This window comes from Schistocerca cancellata, chromosome 8 (genome assembly GCF_023864275.1).
Source record: "Schistocerca cancellata isolate TAMUIC-IGC-003103 chromosome 8, iqSchCanc2.1, whole genome shotgun sequence".
Lineage (NCBI taxonomy): Eukaryota > Metazoa > Arthropoda > Insecta > Orthoptera > Acrididae > Schistocerca > Schistocerca cancellata.
The window spans coordinates 336,156,008-336,174,077 of record NC_064633.1 but is presented as its reverse complement, the minus strand read 5'-3'; the positions used below and the strand labels follow the sequence as shown (position 1 = coordinate 336,174,077).

At 46.1% G+C, this 18,070-nt stretch overlaps 1 protein-coding gene across 1 annotated transcript in view; it reads left to right on the top strand.

Annotated features, from left to right (window-relative positions):
• LOC126094785 (probable cytochrome P450 301a1, mitochondrial) overlaps window positions 1–18,070 on the top strand; it is a 182,666-nt gene that overhangs the window by 98,344 nt on the left and 66,252 nt on the right. Inside the window, exons 5-6 of the mRNA XM_049909347.1 lie at window positions 8,594–8,789; window positions 13,760–13,919. Of these exons, the coding sequence (XP_049765304.1) occupies window positions 8,594–8,789; window positions 13,760–13,919 (356 nt within the window). The remainder of the gene's footprint in view (window positions 1–8,593; window positions 8,790–13,759; window positions 13,920–18,070) is intronic.

Here is an 18,070-nt window from a genome sequence, read left to right as displayed (position 1 = left end):
TGGCCAAGTTGAGCTCTTCGATAGTGCTTCAGAGACTGCCAAAAAGAATCTCATCGTAGAGTCGACTGAAAGTAAAAATTTACGTACAGAAAAATGTACACCTATGAAGAGTTGAATGTTAGCCTGATGAACTGGTAGGGGGCAGAAAAACAGTGCTTTAAAGCGTCATGCGTTGAATGAAGTACGTATCACGTTATGAATTTGAGTGCATTCAGTCATGAAAGCTACGACCTTCTAAAAAAAAGGGGTCTGTTGATCCGCAAATCGGACTGGGTTGCTAAATGTTGTAGACGTTACACGGCGTTACCGAACGGTGCAATTCGTGCAGTTGACTGAATTTCAGCCAAGTTATATAATGGTCTTATAAGAGAGTGAATGGTCCTTCCGGAGATTTTACCAACACGTTGAACATGAGTTGGTATCCATGATTTAAACTTGCTGAAGGTCGTCGAAGAAAGATGCAAATCATTATCGTCTTAGTTTTGGACGTTAGTGGCGTAAACATCCATGGTGAGGCGCAATATTACAGATCCGCCATCACTAATTATAGGGTAAACACAGTACAGTGTAAGGCCAATGACTCACTCTGAGTGTCAGTTAGAACCAACAGTAGTAGTTTTCTAGTAGCTGGATTCCGAGCAGTGATGTTATCAGCTGCACTGTCTTTCACTCACGACATGTAACTTGACTCCAGTAATGTAGTTAGCCGCGAGCAAAGGTTTCATTAGCAAGGGAATATGGCATAATTTGGTATTAGCGGTAAGAACAGATTCTGCCTCGACATTAGAGACAGTCATTTGTGACTGGAGAATTGGCACATGGATTGACACTGTAGATTACAGCACCCGTTCCCAAGTCAGAGATATGTGCTCTCCTAACAGCAAAATTGTCGATGCATTTTTTTTCGCTCTATTCAAAGTGCTCTCTAATATTTTCGTAAAGTTTCCTGGCCAAGATAATCATCGGAACCGTCTCCTACTGAACATCTTTGTGCCGTAAAGGTTTACATCATCTACTGCACATTTCATCAAAAGATAAATTAGCTAGAATTGTTAGCCTTTAACTCACCTCCAAATTAACTACACTCGGGAAAACTCAGATCAGGGCAAGTATTGAAACCTCTTGGGTGTCCAGCCACATTACAGAAACCGCCACGCGTCGGCGAGTGTTACATTCATCATTTCTGGCGAAGAACATGACATGACACTTGTCTAAATGTCGCGCTATCTCAGTACTGCCATCCAGCTGAAAAACCGAGAGCATTTCATCAATAGTAAAGGCCGAGAAAATTTACATTGATACTCACCATGTATGCGTTTCTTTCCGTTCCAATCGCATAAGGTGCGTGGGAAGATTGACTACCTAAGAGCTTTCTTTTTTTTTTTTCACTGATTGGTCTTCTTTTGACTGGTATGATTTGGCTCACTTCAAGTTCCACTCCTGTGCCAGTCTCTTCACCTCAGAGTAGCACTTGCATCCGAGCGGTTCTAGGCGCTTCAGTCTGGACCCGCGCGACCGCTACGGCCGCAGGTTCGAATTCTGCCTCGGGCATGTATGTGTGTGATGTCCTTAGGTTAGTTAGGTTTAAGTAGTTCTAAGTTCTAGGGGACTGATGACCTCAGATGTTAAGTCCCATAGTGCTCAGAGCCATTTGAACCAAGCACTTGCATCCCACTTTGTATTTATTCCATCCTCTGTCTTCGTTTACAGTTTTCATCCTCTGCAGATCCCTCTAGTACTGTGGAAGTTATTCCCTGATGTCTTAACACATGTCCTGTCATCCTGCCCTTGGTCTCGCCAGTGTTTTCCATATTTGCCTACCCGCCGATTCTTCGGCGAAGCTTTCCTCATCCTTTATCTTATGAGTCCACCTGATATTCAACTGACTTCTATAGCACCGCATCTCAAACTCTTCGATTCTCTTCTGGACTGTTAAATGCTTCTGTGTTTGCTATAACTAGCCTGCACAGTCCCTTCGGGAACGATACGTTGGTGGATGAAGAGTCAAACAAACCATTCATGCATCTCTTGTTGTATACATTCAATGTATCCAAATAATGTTTTTGGTGTGGGTCCCATACACTTGATCAGTACTCTGAGGTGGGCCGCACAAGTTATTATTAAGCAGTACCACTTGTGGAATGACCGCATTTCCTCAGTTTCCCACCAATGTATCGAAGTCTGCCAGCTGCCTTACCTAGGGCTGAAGCTGTCTGATCATTCCATATCATATCCCTGCAAATTTTTACAGTCAGATATTTGTACGAGTCGACTGATTCCATCAGTGGCTCATCGGTGTAGGAAACTATTTCTCTGCACGGTGTGAAGTTACGCATATTTGTACAGAATTTTTCAGAGACTACTTCATTATACAGGGGTTGGACAAAACTATGTGAATACCATCGAGAAATGTATGCTTGAACATAAAGACAGCAGAACCATGTTCTGCATAGTTGTGAGTGCGCTATGCCGAAGTTAATTGAAGACGAACATTGGCAATTGTTGATGCTCGTATGGTGGGTGCTTCCGTAAGCAAGGCAGTCAACGTAATTGGTATTCGCAGAGGCACCACATAGAAGATTTAAACCCTCTCACAGGAAAAGCGGAAAAACATCAGCGACTAAGTAACAACGCGGACGAAAGTGTGTGTTGAGTGATCGTTACGGACGGTCATTAGAGAGGATTGAGACAAAAAAGTGAGAGGACGACAGCTGCAATAGACAGTGCAGAACTGAATGTCACACTGTCAAACTCTGCCAACAACACGTGGTAACTCCACAATCAGGGAATTGGACGGCGACCTGGAATTTCGAAGCCACATATCAATGATGCGAATTCCCGTAGCAAGAAAATGGGGTGCCGGTGGTAAAAACCTGAGCAACGGAAGAATGCCATTTGGTCGGATGAATCTTGGTACGTAATGTTTCCAACTTCCGGCTGAGTTTAGGTTGCAAGAGTGAAAAATGGGGGGAAAGGGGGGGGGTGAGGAGTCGCTGATGAGTTTGCCAGCTGTAGCGTGATATTCCACAGGCAAGATCGCATTAATGACAAGGATTATGTGATTATTATGGCTGAACAGCTCCATCCCATGGTACAACGTTTGTTTCACAATTATGATGGTGTGAACCAAGACAACATGACCCCTCTTCACACAGCTCGTTTGGCCAGGTCTGGTTTAGTGAGCACGAGGATGAAATGTCGAATTGGCCCTGGACACCACAGTCACGACATCTCAGTATTATTGAGCCTTTGTGGTCTGCTTTGGAGAGATGGGTGAGTGATCGCTCTCCATCATCGTTACCTTAACTTTCCACTATTTTGCAGAAACAATAATATAAGAAACGAGATCCTCGCCAGGCCGTGAAGGCCCAAGGGATGTTGACCGGCCGCCGTGTCATCCTCGGTCACGTGGCGTCATGTGTGGTCAGCACATTGCTCTCTCTTTGCAGACTTTCCAGACCGCAGAGCCTCTCCTACTCGGTCAAGTAGCTGCTCAGTCCGCATCTCAGGCTGAGTGTACCTCGTACCAGTCCTCCCACCAACAAAAAATCGGTGGCAGCACCGGGAATCGAACCCAGGTCTTCCAGATGGGCAGCCATCTACGCTGATCATTCAACCACGGAGGTGGACAGACCGGTACAAGATTTCCTTGAAAACCATATAGAATCCGTATTTATCCATTCCGAGACGACTACGAGCTGTTTTGAATGCCAGCGGTTTTCCTGTTGTGTCTTTGGTGGTTCCATATTTTTGTCCACCCCCTGAAAAAAAATCTGAGGGTACTCTTAATGATGTCTTCGAGATCATTAACATACAACAAGGGTCCTAACACAGTTTCCCGAGGAATGCCTGTACTCCTAATTCTCCTGATGACTAGCCGCGCGGGATTAGCCGAGCAGTCTAGGGCGCTGCAGTCATGGACTGTGCGGCTGATCCCGGCGGAGGTTCGAGTCCTCCCTCGGGCATGGGTGTGTCTGTTTGTCCTTAGGATAATTTAGGTTAAGTAGTGTGTAAGCTTAGGGACTGATGACCTTAGCAGTTAAGTCCCATAAGATTTCACACACATTTGAATATTTTTTTCTCATGATGACTGTCCATCCGCCGGCTGCTGTGGCCGAGCGGTTCTAGGCGCTTCCGTCCGGAACTGCGCTGCTGCCACGGTCGCAGGTTCGAATCCTGCCTCGGGCATGGATGTGTGTGATGTCCTTAGGTTAGTTAGGTTTTAAGTAGTTCTAAGTCTAGGGGACTGATGATGTCAGATGTTAAGTCCCATAGTGCTTAGAGCCATTTGAACCATTTGAACTGTCCATCCAAGATTACATGCAGCATCGTCCCTACCAAGAAATACTTAATCCATTCGGTTCATATAACTATACTTTTGTTCGTAATTGCTGTGTGTGGTACCGACTCAAATACTTTTCGGATTCCAAGAAATGCTGCATCCACCTGAATGCAAACATTCTCAACTTTCATGATATTGAGTCAGGAAACTGCAGGTTGGGCTTACCATACCGAAGCAGATATTCACACGCTATCGCTAACAAGGCGGCAGAGCCTGCTTGTCATCCATCACTCATTTCGTCCAAATTTATGGCTTATTTAGGGCTTTAGCAGAAACGAAAATGACGGAAGTGAGAGCTCCAGATGGTCATCCATTTAGAAAAAAAAGAAGTTTTGGCGCCAGTTAGGCGAGGGTCGGGCGACTTATCTGTGAGTGGTTTCCAGGCAGCGGTTGACGCAAGGGTTTGAGTAAATAATGGTGATCCGAAGGTCATGGTATCGAGTCTGAGTGCGGAAAATGGTTCATTTTTTTATTGTAAATTTTTAAGTTACTTATACTCCAAAATAAACTGAAATAATGCCAAATGTATTGTATTTATTTATATTTCTAGGAAAGGATAACACAGTTGTAAACGAGAACTTCGTATTCAAAATTAGATGCTTTTATTATTTTACAGCTGATGATTTACACATGCTGTAGGGGTATTCATAATGCCGAAGGGGATGCAGTAATATTAGGCATCTTAACATGTTATAATTACCGAATTTTTACAATTAAGCTGCAGGGTGTTTTAGAGTTTCTGTAGAAAATCAGCCTAGGTTTACATTCATAAATGGTTCTCTATCATCGCACAGTGTGGCAGCAAGGTAAGCGTAACGCGTCTGTTCGACAAATATTGGCAATGGAATGTATGCTGATGTAGTTTTCTTGGGATGTGATTTATATTTGTCTCTCGATGTGATAACGGCAGTTTTGAAGCTTTGTGATCAAAGTTTTTACATGACCATAAAAACAGATATCGCAGGATTGCACTAGCGATTACGTTGCGGAGGGGAATCACTTTAATACTGCATGAAGGCAATCCTTCTTCATTTTGTAATTTCTCGTCGCATAACTGGGGCGTTGTTTGTCCATTGACAGATCAGATTTATTCTCCTACGCGTGAAGTTTCATCACATGTCAAAAATTTTTGTTTAAGGTTGCAAGTTTTCCAGATTTTGTTGAAGTAATGACGCCTTTCCTATATTATGCAACGTACTGACCCACCAAATTTTCTCTTGCCTTTCCTTTTTGTGCTTTTTATGAAAATATTAATGAATATAATATATAATGAGCTGGTTTCTATATATTTGCACTGTGAGTAACCTAAAAAAAAAGAAAATAAAAAAAGTCCACATATGTGCTCGACCGTGCGACCATCGGGTTAGCGTTCTGCACCCGTTCTACTGCGCCAACCGCTGAAAAATGATATTACAAAATGTAATAACACTGAACCAACAGACGTTATTTTGATATTGTTTTATTAACCAACAGGTTTAGACGCTCCAATCACATCATCTTCACGCCTGTCACATGAATGGCACCAAGTATCACTCGTGCATGTATAAGATAAGCCACCAATATTCGAATCTAGTTCCGTAGGCATCCGAACTTCATGAGTATCTGTGCACTCATGTAACATCAACTCTCTCAAGTGCCACATGTGTGAAGAGCACACATGCTCATAAAGTTGCGATAGCTACGGATGGCTTTTCTTATGTAGGGTGATTTTTTCCACTGTTTACAAACTCTAGGCGTTAATCGATGAGAGGGTACGGAAGAAAAATGGTCTATTGAGCTTATGTCCGGAAATGCATGGTTTCCATTCTGGAGAACATTTATTCAATCATACATTTTTACAGAGACTGCTGTCTAATACGCGCTGTACTATGCAGCCACATTTATAGTATATGCTGAAAATGGTTTCGATGTGGCTCGACGTTCACATCGGTCAGGCTGCATCCGAACACTGACAAGGGCGGCATAAATACGCTGCTCCAGTGTCTCCACATCTGGAATGGGCTCTGCATAGACAATACTTTTGTGTTGGCTCCATAACCAGAAATCGCACGGGTTGAGATCTGGTGAACGAGCAGGCCATGCAACTGGACCCCCTCGTCCGATCCGTCGAACAAGGAAGACACGACTGAGATGCGTCCTGTCTTTAACGGCGAAGTGGGCTGGAAGACCATCATGTAGCAGCCACATAACCCTTCGATTGATCAATGGCACTTCTTCCAGCAGGGAAGGCAAAGTCACCCGCAAGAAACGCCGATAGTTCCGGCCTGTTAGACGACGTGGAAGGAAGACTGGTCCCAAAATACGGTCGCCAATTATCCCGGCCCACAACTCCGGCTGCACCGATGCTGATGATTCGCTGTCACCATACCATGGTGGTTCTGCATACTATCCCACAGATGACTGTTATGAAAGTTGAAGATAACACACAGTGTGAAGGTGGCCTCATCTGTGAATAGGATTAATCACACAAATCCCGGAATTGCGGTTGCCTGGTGAAGAGACCAATGACAAAACTGCTCGCGATGTAGAAAGTCTGTAATCCCTGCACATTCTGGAAGTGACAAGGGTAGTAACAATTGTCATGGAGATTGTTTCACACGGTCGTCTGGCTTACCCTGTGCTGGCGAGCCAACTGGCTGGTACTGACACGGCGTTCGCCTTCCACAGTGTTAATCACATTTTCCTCCAAGTCAGATATCCGAACATTTCGAGTTCGTCCCTCATGATTTCCAGCTTCCTCAGACGACCCTGTCTCAGACAAACGTCGAAACAGTGTTCCAAACATTGGATGCTGTGGTTGTTGTCGGCGGGGGAAGGTCTCCTGATGCAACCTTGCTGCCCGCCGCCAATTACCATTGTTTACCGTAGGTAAACACCATGTCGGCAAGCTCTCGATTCGAATACAGAACCACTATGTACAACTAATATTTTGACGAATCAGCTTCAGTTGCACAAATTTTCTGGTCTTTACCAGGTTTCGCCTAAATTAATCTACCCTTCTTCAGAAGCATAAAATTACTATAACATGCCTGAGTAAGACACAATCAACATTACAATTAAAACCTATAGAACCATGGTCCCATGTCGAATGAAAACTGCTTAACTGAAGTCCAGCCCCGGCATCTCTTCACCACGCGGTCGGTTGGCAGCGGGAAGTACGTTAGCACCACGGTACTATAAGTTTTAATTTTAATGTAGACTGTGCCTTACTCAGGTATGTTATAGTAATGTTATGCTTCTGAAGAAGGCTAGATTAATTTAGCCGAAACCTGGTAAAGACCAGAAAATTTGTGCAACTGAGGCTGATTCTTCAAAATATTAGTCTATCACAGTTGCTGACAGGGCTGCAATATGCTAAAAATTCTTACACTGTGTACAACGCTGTATCACATTCAGCACAAAGTGGGTCAGCAAGAGAAGTGAATCGGACGCAACATTACCAATGACTATGGCAGGAGAGGGTGCTAGAGAACAGTACCACCCTCTAGGAGGAAACCATGCTTACTGTTCAAAAATGGTTCAAATGGCTCTGAGCACTTGCGACTTAACTTCTGAGGTCATCAGTCGCCTAGAACTTAGAACTAATTAAACCTAACTAACCTAAGGACATCACACACATCCATGCCCGAGGCAGGATTAGAACCTGCGACCGGAGCGGTCGCTCGGCTCCAGACTGTAGCGCCTAGAACCGCACGTCCACTCCGGCCGGCCATGCTTACTGTAATTGTGGCTGCGTGGTACAGCGTGTATTAGACTGCAGACGCTGTAACAAAGCATGATTGAATAAATGGTCTCTACCAGGGAAACCCTGCATTTCCGGACGTAAGTTGATTAGACCTTTTTTTGTTCTGTATCCTCTCATCGATCAGTCCCTAGAATTTGTATACGGTGGAAAAAAATCACACTGTATATGCACAAGTGTTACTTGGTGCCATTCATGTGAGAGGCCTGAAGGTAACGTGATTGGAACGTATAAACTGGTTGCTTAAAAAAATAATATAAAAATAACGGCTGTTGGTGCAGTATTATTCAATTTCATTTACCACCCACTGCCCCAGGCACTGAGCCCTTGGTGGAGTTATATTTACTAAAGACGATATCTTTTTCTGAACGCTTGGCCATCTGGGGCTCCTACTTCTATCACTTTCATTTCTGGCCGAGCCCTGCTTGTGGACGAAATTTGTGTTGACGAGTGGGCGCGGTCCCCGTGTAGGACAGGGAAACCAGCTGACTCTGTGGATGTGTCGGCAGCGATCGGCCGCGTGGCCCTGGACGAGCGGCTGGGCTGCCTGGACGAGGACGCGCCGGCCGACACGCAGGCGCTCATCGACGCGGTCAGCACCTTCTTCCACTACGTGGGCATCCTCGAGCTGAAGGCGCCCTTCTGGCGCTTCTTCAGCACGCCCGCCTGGCGGCGCTACGTCGCCGCACTCGACCAGATCACCAGGTAACGCTTCCCTCACGGCTGCCAGCAGTGGGGCGCGCTGTCAAAAAGATGGAATTGGTACCAGAAACAGCTGACGGTCAGCACATATGGAGAGAAACTTTGGTACACTAACTAAAGAGCCTATATAGTCAGAGGGCGGCCAAGCCTATGGTGGAAGCCACGATTCTGGCAGACTGCACATAGAATCTACATTCGTGCTCATAAATTAAGGATAATGCTGATAGATGGTGAAACAATGCTCTGGTGGGCGGTTTGCGGGTTTCAGTCACCTCGGGGTATGACCACGCTGTGCATTTGACCTGAGGCCGTCGCACAGTGGCGCTGGCAGCAGTCCACATACGCAGAGGTATGTTGGCACATGTCAAAGTACGGTGCAGCGAGTAAGTGTTCAGACGTTTTCAGACGTGCTAATGGTGACTGTGTGTTGAAAATGGCTGAAAGAACACATATTGATGACGTTATGAGGGGTACAATACTAGCGCGACTGGAGGCTGGTCAAACACAGCAGGTCGTAGCACGGGCCCTCCGTGAGCCACAAAGTGTGATCTCAAGATTATGGCAACGATTCCAGCAGACATTAAACGTGTCCAGGCGCTACAGTACGGGACGTCAGCAGTGTAGAACACCACAAGAAGACCGATATGTGACTATCAGTACCCGCTGTAGGCCACGGAGTACTGCAGGTAGCCTTGCTCGGAGCCTTACAGCAGCCACTGGAACAGTTGTCTCCAGACTCACCGTCTACAGACAACTGAACAGACATGCTTTATTCTCCCGGAGACCTGCAAGGTGCATTCCACTGACCCCTGGTCACAGGAGAACCCGAAAAGCCTGGTGTCAAGAACACAGTACATTGTCACTGGGACAGTGGTCACAGGTTATGTTCACGGACGAGTCGAGGTATAGTCTGAACAGTGATTCTCGCCGGGTTTTCATCTGGCGTGAACCAGGACCACATACCAACCCCTTAATGTCCTTGAAAGAGAGCTGTATGGAGGTCGTGGTTTGATGGTGTGGGGTGGAATTATGACTGCTGCACGTACCTAGGGCTTAGGTGCCTGGGGCAGTGGCTGGTAAATGAAATCTAATAATACTGCACCAAGAACCGTTATTTTGATATTGTTTTATTGCACCGGCCGCGGTGGACGAGCGGTTCTAGGCGCTTCAGTCCCCTGCATGTCTTTGACAGGGAACTGTAACAGGTCAGGTGTATTTGGACGTTATTTTGCACCAGTATGTCCGCCTTTTCAGGGGTGCAGTGGGTCCCACCTTCCTCCTGATGGATGATAACGCACGGCCCCATCGAGCTGCCATCGTGGAGGAGTACCTTGAAACAGAAGATATCAGGCGAATGGAGTGGCCTTCCTGTTCTCCGGACCTAAACCCCATCGAGCACGTCTGGGATGCTCTCAGTCGACATATCGCTGCACGTCTTCAAACCCCTACGACACTTCAGGAGCTCCGACAGGCACCGGTGCAAGAATGGGAGGCTATACCCCAGCAGCTGCTCGACCACCTGATCTAGAGTATGCTAACCCGTTGTGCGGCCTGTGTACGTGTGCATGGTGATCATATCCCATATTGATGTCGGGGTACATACGCAGGAAACAGTGGCGTTTTGTAGCACATGTGTTTGCGGAGGGTTTCTCAACTTATCACCAATACCGTGGACTTTTAGATCTGTGTCGTGTGTGTTCCCTATGTCTATGCCATTAGCGACAGTTTTCTGTAGTGCCATGTTGTGTGGCACCACATTCTGCGATTATCCTTAATTTATGAGCATGAGTGTAGAAGTAGGCAGCGTCGCAAAGAGATGTGTCTTCTCACTATTGCCAAAATAATCGACTCAAGAGATTCCACAACATTTTTTTATATCTACATTTCGCAGACTATGCCCATGTATGTACCGGTGAAATTACACTACTGGCCATTAAATTGCTACACCAAGAAGAAATGCAGATGGTAAATGGATATTCATTGGACAAATATATTATACTAGAACTGACATGTGATTACATTTTCACGCAATTTGGGTGCGTAGATCCTGAGAAATCACTACCCAGAACAACCACCTCTGGCAGTAATAACGGCCTTGATACGCCTGGGCATTGAGCCTAACAGAACTTGGATGGCGTGTACAGGTACAGCTGCCCACGCAGCTTCAACACGATACCACAGTTCATCAAGAGTACTGACTGGCGTATTGTGACGAGCCAATTGCTCGGCCACCATTGACCAGATGTTTTCAATTGGTGAGAGATCTGGAGAATGTGCTGGCCAGGGCAGCAGTCGAACATTTTCTGTATCCAGAAAGGCCTGTACAGGACCTGCAACATGCGGTCGTGCATTATCCTGCTGAAATGTAGGGTTTCGCAGGGATCGAATGAAGGGTAGAGCCACGGTTCATAACACATCTGAAATGTAACGTCCACTATTCAAAGTGCCGTCAATGCGAACAAGAGGAGACAGAGACGTGTAACCAATGGCACCCCATACCATCACGCCGGATGATACGCCAGAATGTCGATGACGAATACACGCTTCCAATGTGCGTTCACCGCGAAGTTGCCAAACACGGATGCGACCATGATGATGCTGTAAACAGAACCTGGGTTCATCCGAAAAAAATGACGTTTCGCCATTCGTGCACCCAGGTTCGTCGTTGAGTACACAATCACAGGCGCTCCTGTCTGTGATGCAGCGTCAAGGGTAACCGCAGCCAAGGTCTCGGAGCTGATAGTCCATGCTGCAGCAAACGTCGTCGAACTGTTCGTGCAGATGGTTGTTGTCTTGCAAACGTCCCCATCTGTTGACTGGGATCGAGACGTGGCTGTACGACCCGTTACAGCCATGCGGATAAGATGCCTGTCATGTCGACTGCTAGTGATACGAGGCCGTTGGGATCGAGCACGGCGTTCCGTATTACCCAACTGAACACACCGATTCCATATTCTGCTAACAGTCATTGGATCTCGACCATCGCGAGCAGCAGTGTCGCGATACGATAAACCGCCTTCGCGATAGGCCATTATCCGACCTTTATCAAAGTTGGAAACGTGATGGTACGCATTTCTCTTCCTCACACGAGGCATTACAACAACGTTTCACCAGGCAACGCCGGTCAACTGCTGTTTGTGTATGAGAAATCGGTTGGAAACTTTCGTCATGTCAGCACGTTGTAGGTGTCGCCACCGGCGCCAGCCTTGTGTGAATGCTCTGAAAAGTTAATCATTTGCATATCACAGCATCTTCTTCCTGTCGGTTAAATTTCACGTCTGTAGCACGTCATCTTCGTGTTGTAGCAAATTTAGTGGCTAGTAGTGTATATCACTGTACGACTCATAGTTGAGGAGATATGACGTCATAAATATAAGTAAACGAAGCTGCGTGGCGAAATTCACTAGAGATACTGGTGAAATATGTGTACAGATATGTGTGAAGTATGTTAATTATACGTGAACTGTGTGGCGTCTGCGTATACAGACGGAGCTCCTCCTAAACCCCCAGCTCGATTTCAACCAAACTTGGTGAATATATTACTAGTTTCCGATAAGAAATACTATGAGTTTAAGAAACAGCAACTCCCTATTGGAGTGAGGGCGATAACGGTCAGAGAAGGTGGGAGGAAGAGATGGACAGACAGAAGTGGGGGAGGAGGAGATGGACAGAGATACAGGGGAGTGGAGGAGATGGAGAGAGAGGAGAAGGAAATGGACAGAGAAAGAAAAGAGGATGTGATGAACAGAGAAGGAGAGACAGGAGCAGATGGATAGAGAGCTGGACAAAGAGAGGTGAGAGAAGATGGAGGGAGTGAGGACGAAAGAGGGAGTGGAAGAGGTGGTATGTGGAGGAGGAGATGCACAGAGAGGGGAAGATCAGATGAAGAGAGGGAGGAGGAGCAATTGGCCAGAGACAGTGAGGAGGAGCGGCTGGACAGAGAGAATGGGGAGGATCAGATGAACAGAGGGGTAGGAGGAGGTGGCAGACAGTGGGGGTGGAGGAGGTCGGGAGTGTGAGGAGGAGAAGGAGATAGACAAGGAGGAGGTGGACTAATCGGATTCGTATAAACACATACCACAGAAGGTAGGAGCAGATGGCCAGAGAGAGGGAGAGGAGCAAATGAACAAAGAGAATAGGGAGGTCCAGATGGATAGAGTGGTAGGAGGAGGTGGGGGAGGAGAGGAAGGAGATGGATATGGAGGGGAAGGAGATGGATAGGGAGGGGGAGGAAGAGGTGAACTAATCGAATTCGAATAAACAGATACCACAGAAGGTAGGAACAGATGGCTAGAGAGAGGAAAAGGAGCAAATGGACAGAGAGAATGGGTAGGTCCAGATGGACAGAGCAGTAGGAGGAGATGGCAGAAAGTAGGGGTGGAGGAGGTAGGGGGAGTGGGTAGGGGAAGGAAGTGGACAGGGGGGTACGGAGGAGATGGACTAATAGAATTCGAATAAACACATACCACAGAAGGTAGGAGCAGATGACCAGAGAGTGGAAGAGGAGCAAATGGACAGAGAGAATGGGTAGGTCCAGATGGACAGAGGGAGGGGCAGCAGGACGGGACAGAGAATTGGGCAGGGTTGAGTTAGTGATGGGAAGAGGACAGGGAGGGGGAGGAAGAGACAAACGGAACTGGAATAAATACATACCCGGACAACTCTAGGAACTCAGCAATTGTGGTGCAATAGTTAGTGCATCTGCCCTGTAAGCACGAGGCCCAGGTTTGAATACCAGCAATGGTAGAAATTTTAATTCATTGCCTCAGCTTCAAATCACTATTGTAGATAAAATAATGTTAGCACTGTAGTTTTCGAGCCTTTTGGAAAGAATGGAGATCTCAGAAGGGGATCAGCTACGTTTCACACGTCTCGGACTAAGTTTATTTTCTGTTGTTGACTGGCAGTAGCCAGCTGAGAGCTGCACACGCCTGTAGTGTGTGCGTCCCTGAACGTGCCTGTTTGGTGTGCAGCATCACGTGGCGCCACGTGCAGCGCGCGCTGCGCCGCCTGCAGCAGCTGGACTCCAGCGGGCTGAGCGAGCCGCCGCTGCTGCTGAGGATCCTCCGGACCGCCGACGAGCGCACGGCCTGCCTGCTCGCGCTCGACATGTTCCTCGTCGGCATCGACACGGTGAGTCGGCGGCCCCTCTCTCTGTCACTTACCTCTGGGCAGTTCTCGAACACACCCTCAGCGCGGTGGTCGGTAGTGCTAGCTCAGTCGATAAAGGTCAAAGATCGCCGTCACTGACAGCTTTCCCTCGCTGCCAGCGTCATCTCACTGCTCTAGTAGGCGGCACCGAGGTCAGTACGTCGCCTGCTTTCGTATGCGTGATACGTGACGTTTCTTGTGTCAAAGTTGCTACTACCGATCCGAAACATGCGAATATCTACATCTACATCTACGTCTACATCCATACCCTGCAAGCCACCTGACAGTGTGTGGCGGAGGGTACTTTGAGTACCTCCATCGGTTTTCCCTTCTATTCTGAGGTGTCAAGTCAGAGGGGTGTTCTGAACACAACCTCGACTCAAAGCAGCTCAATAGGCTGTGGAGTGGAAAGGGTAAGCTAGCAATAGAACAGTGCATCACTATTGATTAGACACTCATTTATTGAACACGTAAGTCAGGTATTACCCAAAAGGAACAATCAGTACAAATTACAAATAATATTCTTTTCCTTTAAGTGACTCAGACATTTAAACAGGCAAATAGCAATCATTTAACTGAAAGCTTTTTAAGAAAGCAAGACTAGGAAATTTGAATGATGAGTTAAAATCATATTTAAATATGCTCTGACCGAGCACATATTTTAAAACGAAATACTTCCTTTAAGGAACCAGCGATCAAAATTACATAATCCTCAACAACCATATTACATCCAAGACATTTAAGATTAAACAGTAATATATAACATCAGAGCTGCAGTCCCAAGTTTTAAGCAGCACGTTTCAGATGGACTGCACTGCAACAATACAATACAAGTCCCTCAGAGGATCTCCCCACACACGAAGTTATTGCCGCAATCGACAAAATATCATCATTCCATGTACAGACTAAAACAAACTAAAAGCTCTCTTAAGTTTGGTACAGTTAATTCCCTTTCAACATAACATACATCACAAGTCTAGCCCTAGGATGGCACCGACACCCCGCAATTTAGCACGCGAAAACCACAGCGATGCACTCATCACATATCCTTCCACAGTCCAAGAACAGAGAGCCGGCTCCCCAATAGCGGAACATTTAACCATGCGCAGCGTGCGGGTTTGTGGGATGCTGATCTCGCCCATTAGCTCAACACCAGTTCAAATACTAGTCAGCCTACAACCTTGAACCACCATACACATTCCTTCAGTTACTGCATAGAAAGCCAATGAGGTAGGCAAACAGACCAGCGTATGATAAAAGCCTAAGCAATTTCCTTACTAGGCAACCCTTATGAATAGTAGCCGTAATTTTTTTTTTAACGAGAGCACACCCACAATGAAAAGACAAACAACGTCAATCATAAGGACAGTAGCACGTAAGCAAGTAGCAATGGTAACTTCTGCTTAGATTGGCTAAAAATCAGCGCGTGATTTAACACCCCAGAGAACAGTCTTTACAACATAACCATCAATACAATAGCAAATTACTCACACGTGTACTCCCCCACGATTTCAATTCGCAAAGCCATAGACAAAACGTGGAGAACGTATCACTTAGACCAACATAATGGTGCTCCCTCAGTTACCCCAAATAACTGTCTCCCTTAGTTGCACAGTAAAGAACCGGACCTAATGAAACCACCACAGTTTTCGCCTCTAAATTGTCACAGTACAAGTCAGACTCAATCACAAATGTAATTTTACATCAGTTCCCGTATAGTCAATACAAGCGCCTGATTTTCACCTGTTTATAACGGCAGGCAGCAACATCGTACGGAAAAGAGCGTAGACACAAGCTCTTGCCAATTCTCTTCTCCGAAAGCAGCCAATGCAACTCTCGGGAACCACTAGGACATCCAATGCAAAATCGTTACTCCTTCACACAAATTACAGGACGCCCGCTTCCCGCTGCTTGCTACGGCGCCTTCCGTTCAGAGCCAACTTGTGTATCTCCATGCGATAGGTCCGGTCCCACTCTCGCTGCGTCAACCCGACAACCGTCTTCCACGACGTCCCGGATACACACCCACAGGACCTTGCCTCGTTACTCCTCGCGTAGGCCCCAGAGGGCGCTGCTTGCCGCCCTGACCGTGGCACTAAAGATAAACCACCAGAGTGGCACTATCGATATCAGCCGCCACGGCTCATGTTCCAGTTTCGTATTGTTCGTGTAAGGAAAGATTGTCGGTATGCCTCTGTGTGGGCTCTAATCTCTCAGATTTTATCCTCATCGTCTCTTCGCGAGATATACGTAGGAGGGAGCAATATACTGCTTAACTGCTCGGTGAAGGTATGTTCTGCAAACTTCAACAAAAGCCCGTATCGAACTACTAAGCGTCTCTCCTGCAGAGTCTTCCACTGGTGTTTATCTATCATCTCCGTAACGGTTTCGCGATTACTAAATGATCCTGTAACGAAGTGCACTGCTCTCCGTTGGATCTTCTCTATCTCTTCTATCAACCCTATCTGGTATGGATCCCACACTGGTGAGCAATATTCTAGCAGTTGGCGAACAAGTGTACTGTAACCTACTTCCTTTGTTTTCGGATTGCATTTCCTTAGGATTCTTCCAATGAATCTCAGTCTGCTTTACCGACGATCAACTTTATATGATCATTCCATTTTAAATCACTCCTAAAGCCTACTCCCAGATAATTTATGGAATTAACTGCTTCCAGTTGCTGACCTGCTATCGTATAGCTAAATGATAAAGGATCATTCTTTCTATGTATTCGCAGCACATTATACTTGTCTACATTGAGATTCAATTGCCATTCCCTGCACCGTGCGTCAAATCGTTGCAGATCCTCCTGCATTTCAGTACAGTTTTCCATCGTTACAACCTCTCGATATACTACAGCTTCATCCGCAAAAAGCCTCAGTGAACTTCTGATGTTATCCACAAGGTCATTTATGAATATTGTGAACAGCAACGGTTCTACGACACTCCCCTGCAGCACACCTGAAATCACTCTTACTTCGGAAGACTTCTCTCCATTGAGAATGACATGCTGCGTTCTGTTATCTAGGAACTCTTCAATCCAATCACACAATTGGTCTGATAGTCCATATGCTCTTACTTTGTTCACTAAAAGACTGTGGGGAACTGTATCGAACGCCTTGCGGAAGTCAAGAAACACGGCATCTACCTGGGAATCCGTGTCTATGGCCCTCTGAGTCTCGCGAATGAATTGCGCGAGCTGGGTTTCACACGATCGTCTTTTTCGAAACCCATGCTGATTCCTACAGAGTAGATTTCTAGTCTCCAGAAAAGTCATTATTCTCGAACATAATACATGTCCCAAAATTCTACAACTGATCGAGTTGGAGATATAGGTCTATAGTTCTGCACATCTGTTCGACTTCCCTTCTTGAAAACGGGGATGACCTGTGCCCTTTTCCAATCTTTTGGAACGCTACGGTCTTCTAGAGACCTACGGTACACCGCTGCAAGAAGGGGGGCACGTTCCTTCGCGTACTCTGTATAAAATCGAACTGATATCCTATCAGGTCCAGCGGCCTTTCCTCTTTTGAGCGATTTTGATTGTTTTTCTATCCATTTGTCATCTATTTCGATATCTACCATTTTGTCATTTGTGCGACTATCTAGAGAAGGAACTACAGTGCAGTATTTCTGTGTGAGACATCTTTGGAAAAAGACATTTAGTATTTCGGCCTTTAGTCTGTCATCCTCTGTTTCAGTACCATTTTGGTCACAGAGTGTCTGGACATTTTGTTTTGATCCACCTACCGCTTTGACGTAAGACCAAAATTTCTTAGGATTTTCTGCCAAGTCAGTACATAGAACTTTACTTTCGAATTCATTGAACGCCTCTCGCGTAGCCCTCCCCACACTACATTTCGCTTCGCTTAATTTTTGTTTGTCTGCAAGGCTTTGGCTATGTTTATGTTTGCTGTGAAGTTCCCTTTGCTTCCGCAGCAGTTTTCTAACTCGGTTGTTGTACCACGGTGGCTCTTTTCCATCTCTTACGATCTTGCTTGGCAGATACTCATCTAATGCATATTGTACGATGGTTTTGAACTTTGTCCACTGATCTTCAATGCTGTCTGTACTTGAGACAAAACTTTTGTGTTGTGCTGTCAAGTACTCTGAAATCTTCTTTTTGTCACTTT